Raw genomic sequence first — 22780 nt, 5'->3', positions numbered from 1 at the left:
ATATCCATGACATTTTCCTTCATGGTGCACTGAATCTGAACAACTTGCTTATCACTGTGTTTTCTGGACAGGCTTTAAATCATAAAAAAACAAAATCACAAATACACACATGAAGAAACGAACACAATGGTGTGAAGAGGAAGTGAAAGGAGAGAGAGAGAAAAAAAGACTATTTACAAAATTAGCTCTCGTGTCTGAAAACTGTTCTGTATTCCTTGTGGGTGTCTGCAGAAGCCAATAAAATCTGTAATGAGTGCGTTTACATGCACTCACTTTATCCATGACGTATACTGAGGGAAACTGTAAATGTGAAATTATCACATTTAGTCAAAACCAGACTGTTTCTTGAAATGTTCAAAATATTTTATTATGTGTCTTGTACATATCCCAGTGCCAAAGAGTGAAAAACAAATGTAGTCATAATGTGGAATAGTTTGTGTGTTTTGTCGTTACCAACCATTAGAACCAGAAAATAGCATTTTGGACCGGTGACAGAGAGCTAAGATGATGGGTGGCGTGACATCTTTGGTTGTGGAAATGACTAACAGATATACACACAGCAAAACATGTGAGGAAAAATATGAAGACAAAAACAGAATCATCAAACTGTGAGCTTTGAGAAAGACTTTCATGCTCTGTGTTTCAAACATTGATGGTTAAGGAGCAGGAAGCAAAAGCCTCCAGCGACCCTACAGCTAACTCTACTGATGACCATGAACTTGATGGCCTGTTGCCATTTCCATAGTATATACAACTTAGTATCGATCCTATGAGAGACGAGGCAGTTCATCCAGAGAGAAAACATTAAGGCTTAGCTTCAAATAGTTTTTGCAGAATTTTAGATCACTCACAAATTCATTCAGACAAGCTGTCTCACTAAAGGCTATAAGAATCGTCTTTAATGGCACTTCCATGGTCTAGTGAGCAGTCCTTTTGTAAAACCATGATTTCTCGTATCTACATATCTACAGTTTATGATGTCTGTATAAATTAAAGTTCAACATATTTGGATGTACTGTTGAAACATAGCGGGGCTTATACATGCAAAGCCTCTTAAGGCCAAATTCCACCAGACCCGTGTCCGGTCCGTCTCTGATCCGTCACAGCACCAGATCTGATAGGTTTCTATTCTAGTCAATGTGTTAACTTCCACTGGATCCGCTCTGTTGGGTTCCTGCTGCGTTTCTGACCCGGCAGGTCGGAACTTAACGGATCAGATACGCAAGACTGGATGCCGGATGCCGGAGCACAATGCATCAATCACCACAGAGCAGATGGAGCAGGACAGGAAGTCAGGCACCAAAACCAAATAAAAACCTGGTTAATTTTCAGAATAAAACACTCTGTGTTATTGTCAGATCAAAGTAATTTAGAGTGGAGGCAGGCCTGGAGTCAGCAGGTCAGAGGTTTTCAGAGGACGATAAAGACAACATGGATGAGGAGAGAAGGAGGTGAATCCTTGATTCAGTGATTACCACGAGAAAACCCCAGTCACATGACTCCAGCTGTCCGGCGGTCCTGCTCTGTGCTGCGTTACGAAAACACAACCTGTGGGTGTTAATGGATGAGAGCGCACGGAGCCGGACCGCAGCGGATCATAGACGGACCGGACACGGATCTGGTGGAAGTCCTGCGTTAGAGCCACAACACAGATGCAGCATCAGTATGAATCTTTTGGATAAGCACTAACAGAAGTCATCGTTTGTTCAACCCACCACGCCCAAAGGCTTTCTAAGAACAGGCCCGACACAGTATGAGGACAGATGACACAAGGTTAAGAATGGAAATTTGTGTGAAAACAAAACAAGAGAAAAATCGATGTGCACAAGAAAACAGCGTCAATCCTCAGTGGGGAAAAGAACTATAACATCTAGTCTACAAAAAGCTAAACTCTACAGCTAAACTCCAATCTACTTCAAAGATAAATTCATCAAAATAAGGCAAATTAGCTCAAAAGATTTTCAAGTGACAGACAAAAGAAAATAAAAACCGAACATTGAACTTTCTACAAACTAAAAATCACTGACAGAGAATCAAACTCAGGTGACAACAGCAGCATTGAAAAAAAAAAGACAACTCCCTTTCCTTTAAACAAACTATTCTCAGGGATCAAGTCCTCTATTTGATTTCCCTCATTGCTTCTGCTAAACTACGTCTTAATTTAGTAACTGCATTGCTCTTTGTACACATAATCTCTCAGTAACAAATCAAATCTGAAGCACATTCTCTTTATTCCTACGGCAGAGGGTGAATTTAATGATACCTGAAGGTTTGCCACAACAAAACCGCTTAAAACCACTTCTCATGGACACGGATGCAACAATGCAAAACAGGACGACTGTTAGAATGAACAAGTGTCCCTTTGATGTCATTTCACAAGCCAAATACAATAGGTAATCATTTATGTTGGGTATAGTTCAGTAATGTCCATTTCATCTTGTCTTTAAAGACTAAAGTATTAAATAACTTCTTTTTATAAATGTACGTTTGAATGATCTACAAACTCTAAAAAATAGAACTATAATTCAATATAAATAGAAATAATTGATTGTCTTTTGTTCACTTATGGAAGAATGGTTGAACGTAACAAAAAATAATTTGTCTAAACTATAAACAATGTTAATATCATCTGTGCATGAGTAGAAATCTCTGCAGCAGTTACAGGAAGAAGTAGCTTTAAACGGTTAATGACTCGACACATCAGACCAACAATGTGAGTTTAAGTTCCTAAATCTGTACAAATTCTTGCTGCTGCAAAAAGAACATCAAACATCAGACATCAGGAAATAAAAAATGAAAGTTTGCATATTTTACAAAAAAAATAAAAGACACATTGTGTTTCGAATCTTCCTTGAATCACCCTGAAACGTCCAGAATGCTTTTTAAAAAATAAGGATTTGTTATATTACGTGCACAAAAATAATGCTCTTTGTCTTTTCCTCCTCTTAAATTTTTTTTTCTTTTTCAGCTTCTTGTTGTTCCTTTTTCAGTTATCAAAATAGATCTTAGCTTCTGTGAGGAAGACCCCCAACCTTTGGTTGATCAACTCTTGAGGATTTGAGCAGGAAAGTCCAATGACTTGAGTGTCGTCCTCTTTCTTAAAAAAAATAAAATAAACTGACATACACTCACACACACACACACACACACACACACACACACACACACACACACACACACACACACACACACACACACACACACACACACACACAGAGAGACAAACAAACACACGCACACACAGACACACACACACACACACACACACACACACACACGCATGTTCCTTTTGTTATCCATGTTCAAGTCTGGGATGCTTGGTGATGGAGCACAGATCTTTTCCAGCTGAATCCTGTTTGGTTGGATTCATCTCAGGCCCTTGCCCCCCCTCCCCACCCTGCTGGGAGCTACAAAACATGAAAACACAAACAAAGCTCAGTACTGATACACACTGAATGGGCTTCATTAGTTCATTAGTTAGTGTTCACATACATATGGACCACACAGAAGCCTTTTTTTCTTCTACACACTTAAAATAAATCACAAATCATTCTTTGAAATTCTAAAACAACTAAAGAAACTGGAATCATCTGACTGTGCAATAAAACACATGAATAAAGGCACTTTTCAACTACACAATGACAGCATGAACTGTTAATGTCTTAGGAAATGATCCATCACTTGCATGCTAAAGATATTTTTTAAATCAATCTGTTAGTGACTGTCCTGTAAAAGAGCAGCCATGGAAGACTTGAAAACAATAAGCATTAGATATGTATCTTTTAGAATTAAGTTGTCACATTTAAATGAAATTGAATATGGCCACTTGTCTAAATGAATCACTTATGGCATTGTTATTTAAATACCATAAAAATGAAATTTATTGGACAGCAGGTCTGGTAATGGGCTAATTTTTATAACGTACATTTTAAGAAGATGTAATCTTGCTCGTTACCTTATACTTAGTGACACCATGTCTTTTGGCTGTTTGATAGTTATTTAATGTCTCTTCTGCATTCATAACTTTCTTTCTAAAAGGGACCATAACTTCGCCTCAGTTGTCAGGTAACTTGTCCTACTTCCTGTGCTACTTTGCACAAATGTTTGGGTAAATATGGTATAATAACATAAACAGTCCAGTATTAAATAATTAATGAATAACTGTACCATTTTCCTGTGGATTACCATGACTGTCTGAATTTGTCACTGTTGGGCAGAAATCTTGAGTCTCCAAAACCACTACTTTTCCATAAACTATTTTTTTCACGTAACTTAGCACTGCATAAGATTCCACCACAAGCTTTTGTTTTAATAGTTCCATTTGTTATATTTTTGAAACCCTTCTAACAGACATAGAGGAAGATCAATAGCATTGATTGATGAAAACAAAATGTAAAAGATAAAATATGGAGATACAAGGTTTCTGCCTGACAATGGTAATTTTTAACAATAATACAAAGAGTACAGTCTATTCCTGACTGATAACTTTGTTTTTAATTTGGTTTTATATGTATGACAATGATTGTTGATTTCCAAAAGACGTCAGAGAAACTTCCACTGTCCTACCTTAGTTTCACTTGTTGTGTTGGTATGAGTAGTTTGTGTGTTCGGTTGGGGTCTCCATGGCAACCTGTTGCTGTTGACCACCATTCTCCTAAAAGGAAAAAAGACGTTTTATTCTGTTCTTCTACTTTATTATTTTTCTTCTGTGCATATTTGCCAATTTTCACAGCCTTCAAATTTTGTCCGATTTTCGCCGTTCAACTTTTAAACTATTCAGCTCCCTCAGCTCATGCGGGGTATTACTTTTCACATTTACACCCCTTACATTTTTTGAATTATGCATCTTTATTTAATTTTTTTTTAAATATTGAAACAGATGGGCGGAATCTTCAAATCCACTTAAATGTATTCAACTTCTACAGCTAATAGCTTCAGCATACTTTCACTTATAGACTCCATTCACACTTTAAACTGTTCACAAGACTTTTGGCTATCTACACATGTTTCACTTTTTGCTATAATTCACAGTTTTTGAGATTTCACAGTTCAAAAATTCATCAAATTACTGCTCTTCTCTCAGTTTACATTGGTGTGTGTTGGACAGAACACTGGTGAGCACACTGGGAGGTTCAAATCTTAGAGTGGGCAGGCTGGGAAAACAATGTGACATGCCCTCTGGAAAAATGGACAATAAATACACAAATTTCACTTCACATACACAAATAAGACACAAAAACGTTGTCTTCTCCTGCTTCTCCTGCTTCTGTCAAAGAGGTAACCATAGCAAAATATTGTACCTTACTTAAACTACTTCAACTATTTCCACTACTTCAGCTACTTCGACTACTTCCACTACTTTCACAACTTCAACTACTTCCACTACTTCAGCTACTTCAGCTACTTCAAATACTTCAGCTACTTCAACTACTTCCACTACTTTCACAACTTCAACTACTTCCACTACTTCAGCTACTTCAGCTACTTCAAATACTTCAGCTACTTCAAATACTTCAAATACTTCAAATACTTCAACTACTTCCACTACTTCAACTACTTCAAATACTTCCAACACTTCAACTACTTCAAATACTTCCATGACTTCAACTGATTCCACTGCTTCAAATACTTGAACTACTCAGAATACTTGAACTACTTCAAATACTTCCACTGCTTAAAATACTTCCACTACTTCAAATTATTCTACCACTCCAACTTCTTCCACTACTACACCTACTTCAAATACTTAAACTACTTCAACTACTTCCACAACTTCAAATAAATACTTCAAATACTTCCACAACTTCAATTACTTGAACTACTTCAAATACATCCACTAATTCAATTACTTGAACTACTTCCACTACTTCAACTACTTCAACAACTTGAAATACTTCCACTACTTCAAATACTTGAACAACTTCAAATACTGCAACTACTTACACTACTTCAAATACTTCAACTACTTACACTTCTTCAAATGTTTAAGACCCTTTTACTTATTCCGCTCTTTATAACTTCTGTAGGTTTTTTCTTCATTTCACATTTCCACATGATCAGCTGTGTTTCACAGCTTTCAGCCTTCAGCTTAAGCATTTCAACGCATTTGCAGTAAGGAAATGCAACCTTTCTAGTTCTACAGGTTGGACTACTTGATAAAAGTTGCCTATATGTGAGTAATGAACAGGTTTTCGTCAAAATAAAGAAAAAAACAGCCTGAATTTTCTCACTTCCCTCCAAGCCAAACATTAGCATGACTAATCAGTTAAATCAACAACAGGATATACGTACTACGAGGCATTTTTTTTATTATCAAAGAGTGGCTGAAGTTCACTTCCCCCTTCACTCTACTTCCACCCTCCTTTTACATACTTTTCTCTTTAACTCATTCAACCAATGACATCCGGTCCCTGGTACACCACGTCTGTTCCTCTTTCTATTCATAAACCTGATCTGTTTCTCATTCATTGTTTTGCTCACCCAGCTGGCTCCCTTCACTGTCAACAAGCTCCACCTTTCAAAATGACTCAGGCCTCCCGCAGGCTCAGACGCTACCCTGCGGAGTGCTCGGCCAGGGTCTGATAAAGCTCTGAAAAATAGACTGAGTCTTTGGATGGTGGAAAAAGGGAACTGACCTGCATTTAACATTGCATATCAGTAAGTTCTACAGCACAGCATGATAATGTTACTAGCTCTAGTTTTACAACATCTTCATAAAACTAAAGTTTACAGATTGCTCTGGCAAACTGTTGCTAAAACAAGATACTCAGGGTGCATTACAACAACTGAATCCCAAAAAACAAGGACAAAAAGCCCATTATAACGTACCAAAGAGTACAGTCATTCACTTATTTGGGCTTATTAGGCAGTTGACACCATCACACCCAAAAAAAACTGATTTGCACGGCCAGTGACAATGGCCACTGTCCAAGTTAAATGTCACCTCTGACGTCTCCCACCCACTACATACTGTGCTGGTAAAGTAGCACTTACTCCCCAGAGATGCACCACAGAGTGCCACAGGAAGTCATTCCTTTATGCAGCAATCAAACTTTTCAACTCCTCTTTCTGAAGGTCAGACACTTTTTATTATTCCAACTGTCTCTGTGCAGTAGTTCAATTAAGCAAAACTACTCCAGCATTTATATTTAAACCACCTTACAGATCCCATTTATAAACTTTTTCTTTTTCATTGGATGCACATTTATACTCTTTGTACTCAAAGCTACAATTTTATCACTATTCACTCTATATTTTGTATTGTATATTTAATTGAAATATTTTACAAATTTTCTACTTATATTATATGTCCATGCTGATATTATGTCCCAAAGTAACTTGAATAAAGGGATTTCAACCTGGAATAATTGAAGTTGTTTGATTCTGGTTGAAATCTTGGAACCCATCAGTTATCATCTGACATTGATATATACCCAAAGTTCATGGTATTTCCTGTTTAGCTAGTGGTTAGTGACTTCAAGCCGAGACTTCCTCCTTTGTGCGCTGTTATTTACAGTCCAGTTCGCAACTGAAGGGGAATTTGAGTGTGTTTAGATCAAAGCATAGCAAAATCTTCCCCTTCAGATATGTCCTCTGTTTGTTAAGTATCAGTGCCCTTGTAAATAGAAGTTACACTGATGCTTTACTTTGTCTTACTTTGGTGCTATAGCCAGAAAAAGAAACAGTTTTTCTCGAGATAAACAGGTCTTTAGTTTGCCGAAATCAGATTACCTCCGATGAGAGCCTGGATGTCATTACGGATTACATACCACTGCGGTCTGACTGACTATCTTGCCTGCTTAATAAAGGCCTGCTAATATGTGATTGATCAATATTTCTTAGACTACAATTGTGCTACAAAAAGAAACTAGAACACTTCCCATACCTAAGTCCTGTCCTATGTGTACAGATTCAACAGTTTTATGTAGAATCTGTGAAAAGAAATTGATCAGGGCTTCATTACTGTTATGCCACTAATGCTATTATGTTTTAGATGTATGCTCAATGGTTTTTGAGAAAGGTTGTCCAGCAGAGGGTGCTAAAACTTTAGAGACAGTGCTTTACACTGAAACTGGTTGAAAGAGCATTATTATGTTATTAAAGAAGCACGATATTGGATATTGCCAATATCCTATTGCTGATATTTTCAAACTCATTTAGGTCGATACTGTTACCGATATATAGACTTTCCTGTACCTTAATTTGCCTTTTACTCTTATTTTGACAGTCTTGTTTTAGAAACAAGACCAAAAACATTTGATTCAATCTTAAATTATAAATCTGTTATTTCTCATATCTAGACATTCAGTTATTAAAAACAAAAATTTATCCGTGGATTTCAAATTCTCATCAACTGGACAGTAAGGCTCAACATGCTAACTTGACTTAAACTCGATGACCAAATGTCCGCGGTTGAATCAATATGAGTTGCATTAGAGAGGAGCTTCTCTATGTGACAGAAGATGAAGCTTTGCAGTTCAGTTCAGGCTACATCTGTTTAGTTATATTGGGAAGGCAGAGGACAGTAAGGCTCCAAGTACATCATTAGCATACGAAAATCTGCATTTTCCACAATGCTAAATGGTTGGTCATTGAAAGCAATGACATCAATGCTTATTTTGTTGAGCGTCATTACCTCTGGATGATCGCTGCTATACGTCTTAGCTTTTATGAATGAATCAAGTAGAGGCGCTTGATGCTTTTTGGGATGATGGTTCTTAATAAAATTTGTAGTTTCTGACGCTCCAAAATACTTTCATTCAGCGGGCATGTTGAAGCTTGTCCCCTGATACAAAAATGATGCTGAAAACATCATGCATCCCTTAATTATATATATTCTTTATTAGAGATTTTTTTTTAAGAAGAAGGCTTTCTGACTTTCCTGTGCAGGGTAATATCAGAAGAATTTATGCACAATCATTGTAGAAAAGGTCAATTTTCATCTCTGCACCAAAATTCAATAAATCCACTGACATATCAGTGAGTCATTACATTTTCCATATGATTAACATTTCACTGATGCCATTGTGAAAGATGCATTGAAACCTTTAAACTATGAGTAGGCATTAAATGTCCAGTACATTGATTTAAACAGAACAAAAAGAGAAAATAACCATTAGTTTTATACTCGGTCTGAATCTGTCCTTTCGAGGGTCTTTCTGACTTCAAAAATCTCTGATGAATTTATTTTTGTACTTGTAGAAACATTTAATTCCAGATTGCCTTTTTCTTTCATCATAAAGTAGAATACACATCTTCAGTGCACTTCAACACTGACCAGCTTAGTAAGTCAGTCAGTTTGAATTATCATCTCCCTTCCTCACTTTCATGCCTCAGTCCGCCACTTTTGAAAATACATACCAGTGAGACCAGATGTGCTAAAAGCAGCAGATTTTTTTAAAGCATACAGATGCCTTAAGGTTTAGTAAATACAGCCTTGTGAGAGTTTGGATGATCACATATACTTAATGTAAGCAGCTGAGGTTGAGGCTAACTTCATACCTCGACTGGGACACTGGAGGGAGGCACTGGGGTGTACTGGGGGAGGTAGGTCCCCTGCATAGATGTGTTGGCCGGAATATACTGTGGGGAAGGCAGAGAGGAGAAAACAAATTGTGTGTGGAATTTGACAACAGTAATCGATCTTGTGTGTTTCAGGACAGTTAGCTACTGGGACAGTTTTCTGCCTTTTGCAATGTATGTGTGTGTGTGTGTGTGTGTCTTTGTGAGTGTGTAATTGGTACTGACTGTGCCTGTGCTGCCCAGAGAAAGGTGGCTCAGCTGCTGGGTTAGAGGTCCCATCATAGATGTGGGCTGGATGGACATGGCGTGATCCATTGTTGGGGTAAGAACTGTACCCTGTGAGTGCATAAAAACACACATAAACAAAGTTTGATTACCAGTGGGATTATAGAGGTGTTAATATCCATATATATTACAAAGGTATATGAAAATGTTGGATCATAGGGTCAAACTTCAGGAACTGGAACAATACTGGCACTTTAGCTTAGCCTGCCAATGCTTTTTTTTTAGCACCTGAATTCCATCTGTTTTAAATGCATCTTGGTTGTTTTACATGTAGCTTTTCAACTATGTCATATCTGTTCAGTCCAGCCAGGCACATGCAGTGGATGCTTGTAAATGGGAGTCGTGAGGGAGGAATACTCACAGCTGGCTGCATGAGGTATGACTGATGGTGCATCCAGGACGGGCTGTGTACCTACAGAACAAAAATGGTCAATGGACTGAACTTGTGTAGCAGTTCTCTAGTTTCAAGACCACTCAAAGCCCTTTTAAATCACATCCTACATTGGCCCATTTGAAGATCAAATCATATTTTTAGAATGAAAGCAACTTTAATTTAAAATAGTGCTAATGGAAACACATTGAACAGAAAAAGGTTGGTTGTTTACAACATCTTTAAAATCTCTTAAAACCATTTTCAATTAAATCTTCCAATTTAAATGAAATAACATTTGATGATCTGTGTTATTGAAGCATTTATAGTATTGACATTTTAATACCACAAAAATAAGATAACCTGCAATCTATCAGATAATGATGGTATGGTAATGGGGATACATTTGTTCTGCTTTTAAGTGATACAGACATTGTAAAAAATGGGTTTGCCATCTTTGGAAATTACCCTCTTTAACACTGTATTTCTTGGCCGCATGACAGTTGTTTGATTTCTCAGCTGCATTAATAACCATTATCTTAAAATCGGTTGATGAAAAAAGTTGATGAATAACTTGGCCTACTTCTGAGCCACTTTGTAACGAATGATCACTGTGTCGCTCCATTTTTCATTTTCCTGGCATGGCAGTGACTGACTGCTGGCTTCAGCCTTGAGAGGAACACTCACTTCACATTGGCATTTGATTTCCAGACCCTGAGTATAAGATTATCCCCCTTTTTTTCCAAATGTATTCTGAGGGGAAAAGGCCTGTCTTATATCTGAGCCAATACGGTAATCCTACTCACACATTGAAGCCAAAGGTTCTGAGACCAACGGGTTCAGAATGTGGGAGCTGGTAATCAGACCTCCAACCTTCTGATAGTAAAACAACTACCACTGAGCCACGGCTGCTCTAAATCACATCCTAAATTTCTACATATTCATCTGTTGCTTTCACAGACCCTTGAAACCCTAATTATGAAATTATTTAAATAGATGTCTTGAGAAGTAGCAGAAACAGGAGTGATTCCCTTATCTAATAACACGTGTGTAATAGCTTAAAGCAGCTGTGAGTATGTTTTATTTTGTGTTGATTTTGGCAGCCCCTTTGGGCAGAGCAGTACATCTTATCTCTTTTCTGATACAGAGTGGTACATGTGTGTTGTGATTTCTAGGAAAGTCTCCAGAACCTTTTTAACTGGCTAATGAGATACTCACTATGAAGCTATGCCAAGAAATACGTAAACAAACGAACTTTGTTTGCTGCTGTATATCCCTTTGTTGTAATCTAACCTGATAGCAGCAATACCAGGAACAAAAAAAGTGACGTTTGGAAATAGTCAGCCCTTTATCTGATTTCATTTTTTGCTTTGTTAGGTTAGTTTTAAGTTTCAGTATGAATTTCAGTTTGTTTCATTTCTGTGTAACAACCCCTTCAGTGAGTCTAAATTACATGGATGTATTGAGTGATTTGGCACAGAAAGCATCAGAAAAATTTGATTTGTGACAATAGGGAAAATTAGAAAATCTGTAATGCTTGAAAATAGATATGTTTAAATTATAAATAGAAAAAAAAGCCCCACCTGGTAGGAGGAAACAGGAGAATGCATGTAGGGGGAAAGTGAAGTCTGGGCGATCATTCTGTTTGGAGCCAGACTGTAGGGTGAGGAGTAGAAGCTGGCAAACAGACAGAGTCAAAGTCAGAAAAGAAACCTTTAAGCAACCTCACCATGACAACAATCTGCAGTATTTGTCCAGCTACATTAACAACATGTTTGTGTTCCTGCAACAAACAGCAGAGGGCAGCACTGCACCACAGTTTGAATACTACACTCACTTTCCTGGAGGGTTGGGACTGTTTTCAGTCAGTGTGTGCATACCACTCACCCATTTTGTAAGGCTGTGGGGTCATACGCAAGCGTCATTCCTCCCTAGGAAAACAATACACAGGATTCACAACCAGTGAGGTCATGCAAACACCGGTGCAGTTTGAGCTGAAACAGTCAGCTAGCACAGTCAGATTGATCATATTGGAAACTTTTGAACCAGTTCTTCCTTTCTTTTACAAGAAGAAACTTAACAAGTGAACACATGAGTTTCACTTTGAGAATTATGAGCGTGTGCTGGCCAACTTACAGTATCACCGTCTCTAGCCCAGGGCCTTCCATTCTGCAGGTACTTCCCCTGGTTCTGCCTCTTCTTCTGACCTCCGTCTGCAAACTTACATAATAAGGGCTCTGTGGGCACTGTGAAAACAACGGATCAAACAAGAAGAGGGGATTCAATGATCACAGCAGGGAACAGAAAACACAGCACAGACACATCCAGCAACAATATCAGGTTCCTTTAATACAAAACAAACATTCCACGCACCAGGCACTCCTGGTGGAGTCTTGATGAATTTGCCGTTGAAATGCTGAATTATGGCCTCGCACTTCTCTGTGGACTCCATTCTGAAAAACAGTGACATTCAATCTTTTATTATTGAATCTGTGGCACACATTTATCAACCTACACCACCATGGTGTTGTGTGTAGTGTCAACGCTTTCGAGCCTTACCTGGCAAATCCCACACCACGGCTGGTCCCATTCGCATCCCTCAGGATACGTGTGGAGATGACCTGGCCAAAGGATTTGAGCATGCTTTCCAGCTCCTGCTCATCCATAGATACTGGCAGGTTGGAGATGTAGAGGTTGGTGGGGTCCTGCTCTTGTTGCTGTAAAGTAAGTAGACATTAAAGTATGTTTAAGAAATGATTATTTTACTTTAATGAAAGGCCAATATGTGTTGATGCATAGGTAGCTGTATTCAGGTATCTCGCTGGAGGATGTGAGCCCAAAGTATTTAATTTGGCTTTAATTTTAGCAGAACAATTTCAAACATCTCTGCAAATGCATTTGCATTTGCTAATGGAACATTTTCTTGTCACTTTCAAAATCTTTTTCACACTGCAGAAATTCCTGTGTAGGCTGCAGTGTGACCTGTCTTCCATCAACACCTGCCATCACTCCCAGCACATTAATGCTTCATCATATCCGTGCAGCATGTCAGGCATAATTTTTAATAGGACACGATATGGATGAAATGTTTTTAGGTAATTAGTGCCTGACAAATAAACCGAAACCCTGAATAATCTGTCATCCTGTAGTACTTCAACTAGGACTTATTTTTGTAATCTACAGACACATGAATTTACTGACACGTGCAAGTATGAATTTGTCTGTAAAGATTAAGTTGCATGTTTCTGATGAGGCTCGTCTAATTAAGAGAGCCTGATACCTTCAAGAAAATGAGAGTGGAAAGAGATTATTCAGAGACTTATTTTGCGGCACTGGCTTGACAGTGAAACCTTGTGTGACTGTACTGGAGCAGACAGGAAGCCAGGCATGAAGTTAAAGAGTACAGAGAGCAACAGGAGCCTGGCAACAAGGAGAAAAGAGGCTGGGCTAAAAAGAGGGGAAGGGAAAACAAGTGAGCAAAGGAAGAGCATAGAGACGAGGGAGGGTGGGAGAAGTGAGTAGCTCAAAAGACTGATATTTTGTACAGAAAGAGGGAACTGACATGATAGGAAGTGGTGGGAGTCTTGAGTAATTTGGGTAATGAAAGAGGAGGATGACAGAAAAAAAGCAAAGAAGGAAAAGCGGATAAATGAGTGCTTGCTGATTAAAAGGGCTCTTCTCTTTCATCAAAATATCTTTTATCTCTTTCATTTCACATTTTGTTCTCTTTTTTTTAACACAGTGCTATCACATAGCTCTGCAGCCGGCTGAGTGAATACAACAACAAAAAGGTTGAGCTTTTGAACAAGTCTGAGCCACACATCACACTGTCAATATCCAGATGCTGGTGCAGCACAGAAAACAGATCTGACAGATTTAAAGTGAGTTTATAGATCCGGGAAAAAAAGTGAGGGAATGAATGGTATTAAAGTTTGTCGACATCTATCATTGTTGATGATTACTGCCTGAACGAGTGGCCTCTGTCCTGAGCTTCAAGCCACCTGGCGAAGAGGTAACCTATTTTCTGATTGTCGTCACTCTGGGTGCGGCAACAAGACTATTATGTAACACAGTGGCACACTGCAGATGAGATTAAAAGAGTTCAAGTCTTAATAACAAAGGACCTTTTTATCCTTATATTTAACCCCTGCCTTTGCTTGCACACACTACATCCAATATCATACTCAAACAAATATCCACCCTGGTGCAAATATGAAAGTACTGTTGGATTGAAGCCAGGCACATGTGAATGAGGTGTGCTGAGCCATCCGTGCATTTTTTTGTGCCCAGCCCTAGGTGAGCCTTGTCTGTTAAGGTGTGTCTCTCTCTGTACATTTTCTGAGTATTGAGCTTTGCGTGCAAGCTGATGTATGAGCTTGAACAGGGAGGTGCTGGCAAGTAAGAAAGGGATCTATTTTTAAGTCTGCCATGGTTCCCCTGCCCCTTATGCACGCTGCGCCTGTGGGCCCGCAGCCCGGGGGCCGGGATGGCGCGTTCAGGGACCAAGCATACTCTGAGGATATCAAGTATGAGGTGTGGCTTGTTGTGTTTGTGAATAACAGTGTGCACCAGCCATGGTGATGGCACAAACAGGTGAAACTGCCCTTAAGGGTTTGATATTGAACTGATTTAGACTGCAGGTTTGTTTTTTTCTGACCTGATGTAACCCAGTGACTCTGAAGCAGTGGTGTATATTTAGGTTTTATTGTGGCTACCAACACCTCTGACTGAGCACATGCTGTCTGGGTGAGTCAAGTCTTGGTGTCCAGTTACATGTGTCAGGTATTGAGATACACAGGGCTGTGTGGCACTCTGACAGAGTAGCTGCAGTGAACTTAGACTCCGGGTTTAGTTGCACTGGACTGGTTCAGATCAGCTGGCAGCATGGATCTGTTACACTTTTCCAGAGCTGGGCTGAGGGAGACCCTGGTGTTACATTGCAGTGGGTCTGTTTGGGTGCACGACAAGGGGGGATGGGGGGGGGGCAGGGACACCAGGGCGGAGTGTATTAAGTGCTGGTGTCAGCCCCAGGCCTGGGCCCAGACGATGGACAATGCCAGCCCATTGTGCCGGTCCCATTGACAGTGGGTGTAGTGGCACCCTCCCCTGGGCTCTCTCAATGGGGAGCCTGAGAGCTGGGGGGATCAGCTTAATGGGCCGACAAGAACTGCTTTGACTGCAGACACTTGGACAAAGGGCTCAGAACAAGCACTACGACAGGAGCAGGTTAGCAACACACACAAGCACAGAGACAAGGGCGGAGCGGGGGTGAGGGAGAGCGGAGAAAGAGAGTGGCGAGGAAAAAAAAGGAAATAGCATGAAGATGAAAGAAAGAAATTACTGGACTGACAAAGAAAGAGAGGGGCGATGACAAAAACTGATTAAGAAAAGTCCTGGGTGCGTCAAGACAAACTTCTTACACTGTGCATTATTGGTAGAGTCAAGTAATGAAGTATGTCCAGAGACACGCCCACCTGAGTTTAGCTTGAACGCTTACCAACAGGACATTTGCTGCCAATCAGGTCACTCCATGCAACAGTTCCTTTTTAGGCGTTTTTCGACCGCAGGAACTTTACCCTGGAACTAGGGACTTTACCCCTGAACTACATGTGTTTTGACCGGAGGAACCAGGGTCTCAATTCCGTTCAGGGGTAGATAATCTCCCCCCTGAAAAGCCCCTGCTTGGGGGGTAGTACTTTTCAAAGGTCCTGGGACTTTCAGTTGAACGTTACAGTGTTTGTGGAGTTTACACAGTTGTTGAAACACAGAGGGAGTTCCTGGGAATGCATACTAGTTTAGTTTTTTATTAATATTTCAAAATATTATTTAATATCATTTTTTTTTCCATACGTCACTGGCCTGATTTGCACAATCTACCCAGGACTTCAGCCCACAGTCGAAACTCAGACAATAATTGGGGGCACAGGAACCTTTTAGTCCTGGGGAAAGTAGTTCTGGGAGCTAAAAGACCCCAGAGCTCTTGGTCGAAATGCACCTTATGACATGACAGAGGGCGAGTGTATACTTTTGCAGATAGGGGCTACATCTTATGGGTGGGTGAAAGTTTAGCAGATGGCTGTTTAGAGGGTGTTGTTTCAGAGAATGACCAGCAGGGATGACATCATAAGGTGAATTTTGGCCAGTCTAACCGCAAGGATGATCGGTTCATTCTGGGGTCAAAGCTGTAGTGGTTATAGCTAAACGTGAGTTGTCTTATTCTTACTTTCGCCATCTGAGCCTGGACCCCGCTGGACTTCAGGGCTGTAACAGCTTTCTGTGCTGCTGCAGGACTGTCAAAGTCCACAAAGCCATAGCCTGTAGAAGAAAAACAGATGTATCAAAATTGCAGTGATGTTCATTAGTCCTTGAAGTTATGTCCTTTATTGCAAAGCTGGAAAAAATGTATCATTACTACTGTCATATCTGTCTGTTCAGCTCATAGACTGTATATAAAATGGACAGCGTCGCTCCGCCTTTTCCCATTGAACAGTTTTGAAGCCAAAATATCTACAACACTGCCATCTTGTACATTTTTCTGCAGCCAGAGTCTGCGCAGTACAGAATTTCTGTGTTGCCACGGTAACTAGCTCCGCCCTACAGCGTACCGTCCTGAGATCCTATGGAGTTTCCCTCTACGGCAGCTGTCAATCAAAGTGAATCCGGAAGTAAAACCCGTTTTTTTAACCTCAAATAACTAACGAAAAGAAACTTTTCAGAAAAAAGAGGCCTTGAACACAAAACAGTCAAATAATAACTACATATCAACACAGCATACGGATGTGAGAAACATTCGTACAACGTGTATTTATTTTTCAAAGTTTGACCACATTCAAATAAATGGGGGAGACAGAGTTTTTGACCTATACTACAGCCAGCCACTAGGGGGAGAAGTTTTTGTAGAAGCCTCACTTCCAGCTGAGCGATCGGGCATCCATTTTTTTTACAGTCTATGGTTCAGCTAAAGCAAAGCTTCATTTAGCTCACCACGTAGCCTGAAAGCAGGAGTACAAGCTAGCATGAATTTCCAAACAGAGTTAAAACAAAGCAACTTACCTTTACATTTGTTGGTGGTTTTATCCAAGATGGCCTTAGTTGACACAATCTTGCCATACCTGCAGGGACAGAAAGGAATAGAGAAAACAGGATCAGTGACAGACAAGGTGACTGTGAGCCTAACAGAGGAATCTGTTCCAACCATACGCATACCAATCCTGTCACACTTCCTCCGGCTGCATGACTACAGGTGTAAACATGAATGGAAGCTCTTTCGTGCAATCAATTGTGTCAATCAAGTGTCACTGAAAACTTTGTCCGCCTCCTCCCTTCTAGTCTTTGTCTGCCAGTGCAGACTGCTGTGCAGCTATTCGTGACAGGAGACAGCACCTGAGGGCCAAAAACAATTTGTCCCAAGCCGAACTGCACCGCACACACAACCAGACAACGACACAAACACACACGTCCCTACTAAATACAGCTCAGCTCTGGGGTATTTTTGGTTCAAACAAAGCTTTTAGGTGTTGTCACTAGAAATGTCTGACTCGCAAATAGATTTTTTCGCATTACAAGGGAACTGACAGTTTGCTTGATACGCTTCACTACACATGAGTAAGTCAAATACTGTATGAAACAGTAGCTTGTGTCTGGACTTGGTATTTCAGCCAACTATTGAAAAAATAAACATGCTAAAAACCAATCGGTAGAAGAAAAATCAATTCATGGATTGATTCAGAATCATAAAATATTCATGGTATGGAAATCATGCTTGAGGAAATAAACATAGAGTGTTATGTAATATTCAGAGACTAATGGATGAAAGTGTAATATGGCTGTGCATGTGCTACAGTAATGTCTGGTGGATTCAGCCAGCGAGGGCGGCTGGTGCTCTTCTGTTTGGGCGACATGGCGTCTGGGCGGAATGTACACTGTAACCTGATGCTTCACCCCTCTGGTTCGCCTTCCTTCCCACCACCTCCCTCTCCCTCGCTCTGTTTTTCCACCCTCACATCACAGGCCGCCGCTGGGTCCTACACTCCCACCTAGTTCTAGTGGACATTTGCCCAGATGACTCAGATGAGACTAGACGGTCATACAGAGAACACAACTTGCATCAGACTAAAGTTTTTCAGCTCAATTGTCCTCTAAGCTTTTTAAAGGACTCAGAGACAGAAACAAACAGTGCATCTTTATGTGGAATAAAAACTGTAGATCAATCCCTCTTAATCTGAAAAATTTACTGATTATACACTGCTGAGAAAACACACAGGAGTCATTGATCCTGATTATCATTGAATTATGGCATGAAGGTTAGATACATTATAAAGGGAGCTTCCTCACTGTAGGAATTAATGATTCATCATCCGTTGCCAAATAGCTGCATGACCTTTGCATAGGCTATGTTTATAGTTTCCCACTGTCATCTCAGAGCTGCAGAGTAGTCATTAGGCAAGAACATACACACAAACTTGATACATAGAGTTTGTTCAATTCATAGTAAGACTTTTTATTATCCAGCACACAAAAGTTGCGGCTTAATTTTATAAGAAACTGTAGGAAATGTCTTGATGCTTGTAGTTTCAACATTTTCTCCCATGTCAAAAGGAAGTGTTTACTTTCATATTAGGCATAAAATAATTGAAAAGTTCTGTCCCAGCTTCCAAAGTTTCACTGTTTGGCTGTTCATCTTCAGGAATTGACCTTTAATAATATTAAGCCGTGGGATGCTCTGTTATGGTAGACTTTGTTCTGTGAACAATCATATAAACACACACACACACACACACACACACACACACACACACACACACACACACACACACACACACACACACACACACACACACACACACACACAAACAGAGCCCTTGGACAAATTTGAGTTCCTTCCCTCCTCCAAGACTTATTACTAAATGTAGTCTGATAATAAAGAAGATGAAAAAAGCAACACAGACAATATATTTTATTACTACTGACTTATTCCAAATTGATGGCTATAAACACACACTGCAAGTGAAATAGAAAAGTGTTTGTGGAATACAGGTGATTATGAGTTTGTGTCTTGTATGTTTTCTTAACACTCAAATCTAATGATTGGTCTTGTTTTTAAATACTCAAATAGTGGTTATTATAAAGAATAAAATAGTTCATCTGACTATTTGACCTGCTTGCAGTCCCAACTTATCACCCATTAAAAACATGATGCAGCCCTTGACGAGTTCTGTGAGGAACTCTTATAATATAAAAAAGCTAAACTGAGGTAAAACTAGCAAGCACTAAGCAACACCTTAGGCCAGTTGGTTTGCATTAACACATGATTGAAACGACACCATCCTGATAGTGTAATATCAAATATAACATACTAGTATCAGACCATAGGTTGTTTATTTCTACCTGATGAAAATTTTTTAAAAAAGGCATGTTCGAGCATGTTCCTAACATTCAATTACTCAATACTTGATTAATTGTCAACATTGGGGTTTATATTTTTGTGTCAAATCGACGTCGTAGCCTTCGTGCGTAGGTCTGGGTAGCAGAGGCCTACGCACGTAGCCGATGGGCACTTCCTCCAAAAATGTAACTGTGTCAAATCAACGCCCATCGCAATCCCTGTGATTGGTCCACTGGACGGCATTGTATTTCCTGTATTTACAGCACTTCATTGGCCATGCATTTAATCTCCGCCAACGTCTCCTGTCTATTCTTCCCTGTGGTGTGGTCAAGCGGCAACCTCCAGTCTCAAACTATGAAGCCCATGTGGAAGTGTTATAAACTGCGGTTCATTGAGACTCCGCTTGAGGCTGGCTGCAGAAACACCAGAAACCACATAGACACCAATTCAACAAAGACGATCTTTGCAGCATTAATAAACATGTTTACAGCCTGGTTCAAAAAACAGCTTGGCTCTACGTAGCTAATTTCTCTATCGGCACACACTGTACGGGGGGTGAATCTTTTTTCTAACGCAACGGTTCAGAAGATATTAAGATTACGAGTTTTTGCCCAAATAAGGACATGACTGACTTGACTCCCGGACGGGAACACATAGCTGTTGGCTAGGAGGCTCTAACTCCGCCTCTTTACGTCACACTCTGCCTGGTTAAGTTCTGCATTTCCGATATGCCAAAACAGCGCTCAGGAACAGATGGGTGACGTCACGGATACTACGTCCATTATTTATACAGTCTATGGGTGTGGTCTGTGATAAACAGCAACATGTCTGGGCACTAAATTAACATAATACGCTGCGAAAAAGCAAGCAGAATATTTAGCGGGACCGGAAACAGGCGACCTGACTATCAGAGAGACCACACTGCCCTCAAGTGTTTTGGCGGAGTATTGCTGCGCGACACGGACACATTGACACACAAGAATGCAGTGCTCACGCCCATGTGGGTCAACGCAGAAGTATAAACCAGCCTTTAGAGGGGACTATCCAAATGGTTGTCAAATAGGTCTCTTCTAATCCCTATTTCAATATACTCATCCCTACTCCAATACCAATAGATCCTATAAAGATATATTTAGAGAGAGAGTGAGAGAGAGAGTCAAAAAAGGAAGTCATCATACATTAGAAACATTCTTTCTGGCCACAGAGGTTGACAGATAAGAGGGAAAAATGTCATATTGATAACCTTGTGCTTCCTTTAAAAGCATGACAATGATGAATCAAAAGCTGTTTGATGTGTTCCCAAACAGTCTCCAGGCGAGTCAAAGGTCAGAAGGTAGTGTGACCCTTCGTTTGCCTCATACCCTCTGCAGCAAATCAGCCCACCACACTGTGAAGCAAACAGGGATTCAAAAGACACTTCTGACCCATATACGGCTTTCTGACATTCTTTCCCAGCATGCCGTGCTACTCTTTTCCCACTCATTTAAGTTTCCTTTTCAAGGGTAGCCCTCCCACCCACCCCTGAAGTCTCCAGCTCCTCTCCACAAAGACTTCTCTGTTAATCCTGGTAATCAGTTCACATACCAACTGTTTTCAGATTTTCTTTGATTGTTCCAGCTTTGACAATGTGTGCCTGTGCAACACACCAATCCTCAAATATTAACACAATTATCAGATGCGAGCTATGTCAATTTGCTCTGTGGATTAAGAAGCTTCCTTTTGTAGGGTCAGAATTGAGAATGGAAAGCAAATATTAATCAGGGAGGGGCTGTGTTGTTCATATAATTAAGTCAGATCTCATTAGCTGCTGCTAGGGATGGTTACAGGAGTTGTGTTGTACCTGTTGCTGCCCCATGGAGACGACGGATGCATGGCGAAAGTTCAAAAAATCCTGTCTCTGACATACAGCACAGCACTGACCTGCCAAAACCAGTTTGGGAGCTTTACGACTGGGTTTTTATCTCTGTGTGTACGTGTGTATGTGTGCGTGTGTACGTGTGTTTGTAAAGCTGACATAATATAGAGGCTAGGCTGTTTGTCTAGGGGTGTGTACGTTCACAGCTGTCGGAGCCAAGTCTGCCTCACAGAAAGTGGAAGGTTAGATCAGGACATGAAAAGGCAACGCACTGAACCCTTCTCTGGCCCCTTCTCTTCTTCGCCCCCGTCCCAACCTTCTACTGACTCTCATTTGTTCCTTCATGGGTCTATTTCCCCTTAAGGCAGTATTATTTTGCCGACAATTTCTTGTGTTTCTTTCTTGTGTCTCGGGTTCCGGTGATTGTCAAGACTTAATCAGTGTGACTTAAGTTGTGGTTATTCAACATCTTTATTCGCAAACCACTTTTTCTTCCTTCCTGCTTAAACAGCTTATTTTTCTGAACATCAAATTAGGGTTTTAAACAGTTTAATTTCATGTGTCCAACAGATGAGGAGCGTAGCTCCAGAAAGCACCGATGTTATCCACTCACTTGAAGTTAGTTTCAATAAGACTGCTTCTCCAATGTAGTACTAGAGATGAGTATCTGAGGAAAAATTGCACTAATTGATGTGGTCAAATATATATCTTTGCACTACTCTAGAGCTGTAATAAAACTAAAAGCTCCAATGAAGGCCATGTGTCTTACATAACTCTTTCATTAAAGACATATTTTGCCAAAGGCCCACACACTTGTCCATTTTTGCCATATTGTGTTTCCTATAATTCCAAATTGAACACAGTCCTACCTTTGTGAGATATTTTTGGAAACAGACATGTATTACTGCAAATTAGCAGGAGCTGAAGGTTTAATTTAATTAGCATAGTACAAAGACTTGAAGCAGGAGAAACACTTGGCTGGGACTCTCTCACATTGTCCCTTTAATCATTTTTCACTATGAGACTTTGATATGCTTACAGAAACATTTGGGGTTTAACTTCCATTATTTTATTTTGTGCATTCTATTGTGCATCAGGCTGTGCACTTGTTGCCAGAGCTAGAGCAACACAATGGCTGTTTCCTAAACGGCCTGCTACATACTACTTACTAATGTAGTAGGCAGTAGGTATTGCCTACTACATACTGCGTTTGAATTTAGTATGTAGTATGACTGTTCTGTCCGATCTGTCATGCAGCATGCTGAGCCAGACTTCGTTGAATTTCTGGTTTCGGAAAGCGGAAGTAAACAACGGCAAAGCCGATAAATAAAAAGCTTATTTAGCATCCATTTATGATTTAAAA

At 40.0% G+C, this 22780-nt stretch overlaps 1 protein-coding gene across 1 annotated transcript in view; it reads right to left on the bottom strand.

The window, feature by feature from the left end:
* Positions 1-3220: 3220 nt before the first annotated feature.
* The window catches only part of LOC117816029 (RNA-binding motif, single-stranded-interacting protein 2-like), a 41934-nt gene continuing 22374 nt past the window's right edge, over positions 3221-22780 (bottom strand). Inside the window, exons 3-14 of the mRNA XM_034688108.1 lie at positions 17231-17289; positions 16401-16492; positions 12737-12894; positions 12551-12630; positions 12314-12423; positions 12065-12108; positions 11761-11854; positions 10169-10219; positions 9748-9858; positions 9502-9582; positions 4567-4654; positions 3221-3407 (exon numbers count right to left, since the gene is read on the bottom strand). Of these exons, the coding sequence (XP_034543999.1) occupies positions 4574-4654; positions 9502-9582; positions 9748-9858; positions 10169-10219; positions 11761-11854; positions 12065-12108; positions 12314-12423; positions 12551-12630; positions 12737-12894; positions 16401-16492; positions 17231-17289 (961 nt within the window). The 3' untranslated portion in view covers positions 3221-3407; positions 4567-4573. The remainder of the gene's footprint in view (positions 3408-4566; positions 4655-9501; positions 9583-9747; positions 9859-10168; positions 10220-11760; positions 11855-12064; positions 12109-12313; positions 12424-12550; positions 12631-12736; positions 12895-16400; positions 16493-17230; positions 17290-22780) is intronic.

Source organism: Notolabrus celidotus, chromosome 1, assembly GCF_009762535.1.
Source record: "Notolabrus celidotus isolate fNotCel1 chromosome 1, fNotCel1.pri, whole genome shotgun sequence".
NCBI lineage: Eukaryota > Metazoa > Chordata > Actinopteri > Labriformes > Labridae > Notolabrus > Notolabrus celidotus.
The sequence above is the reverse complement of the archived record's forward strand: the minus strand, read 5'-3'. Positions and strand labels throughout refer to the sequence as shown.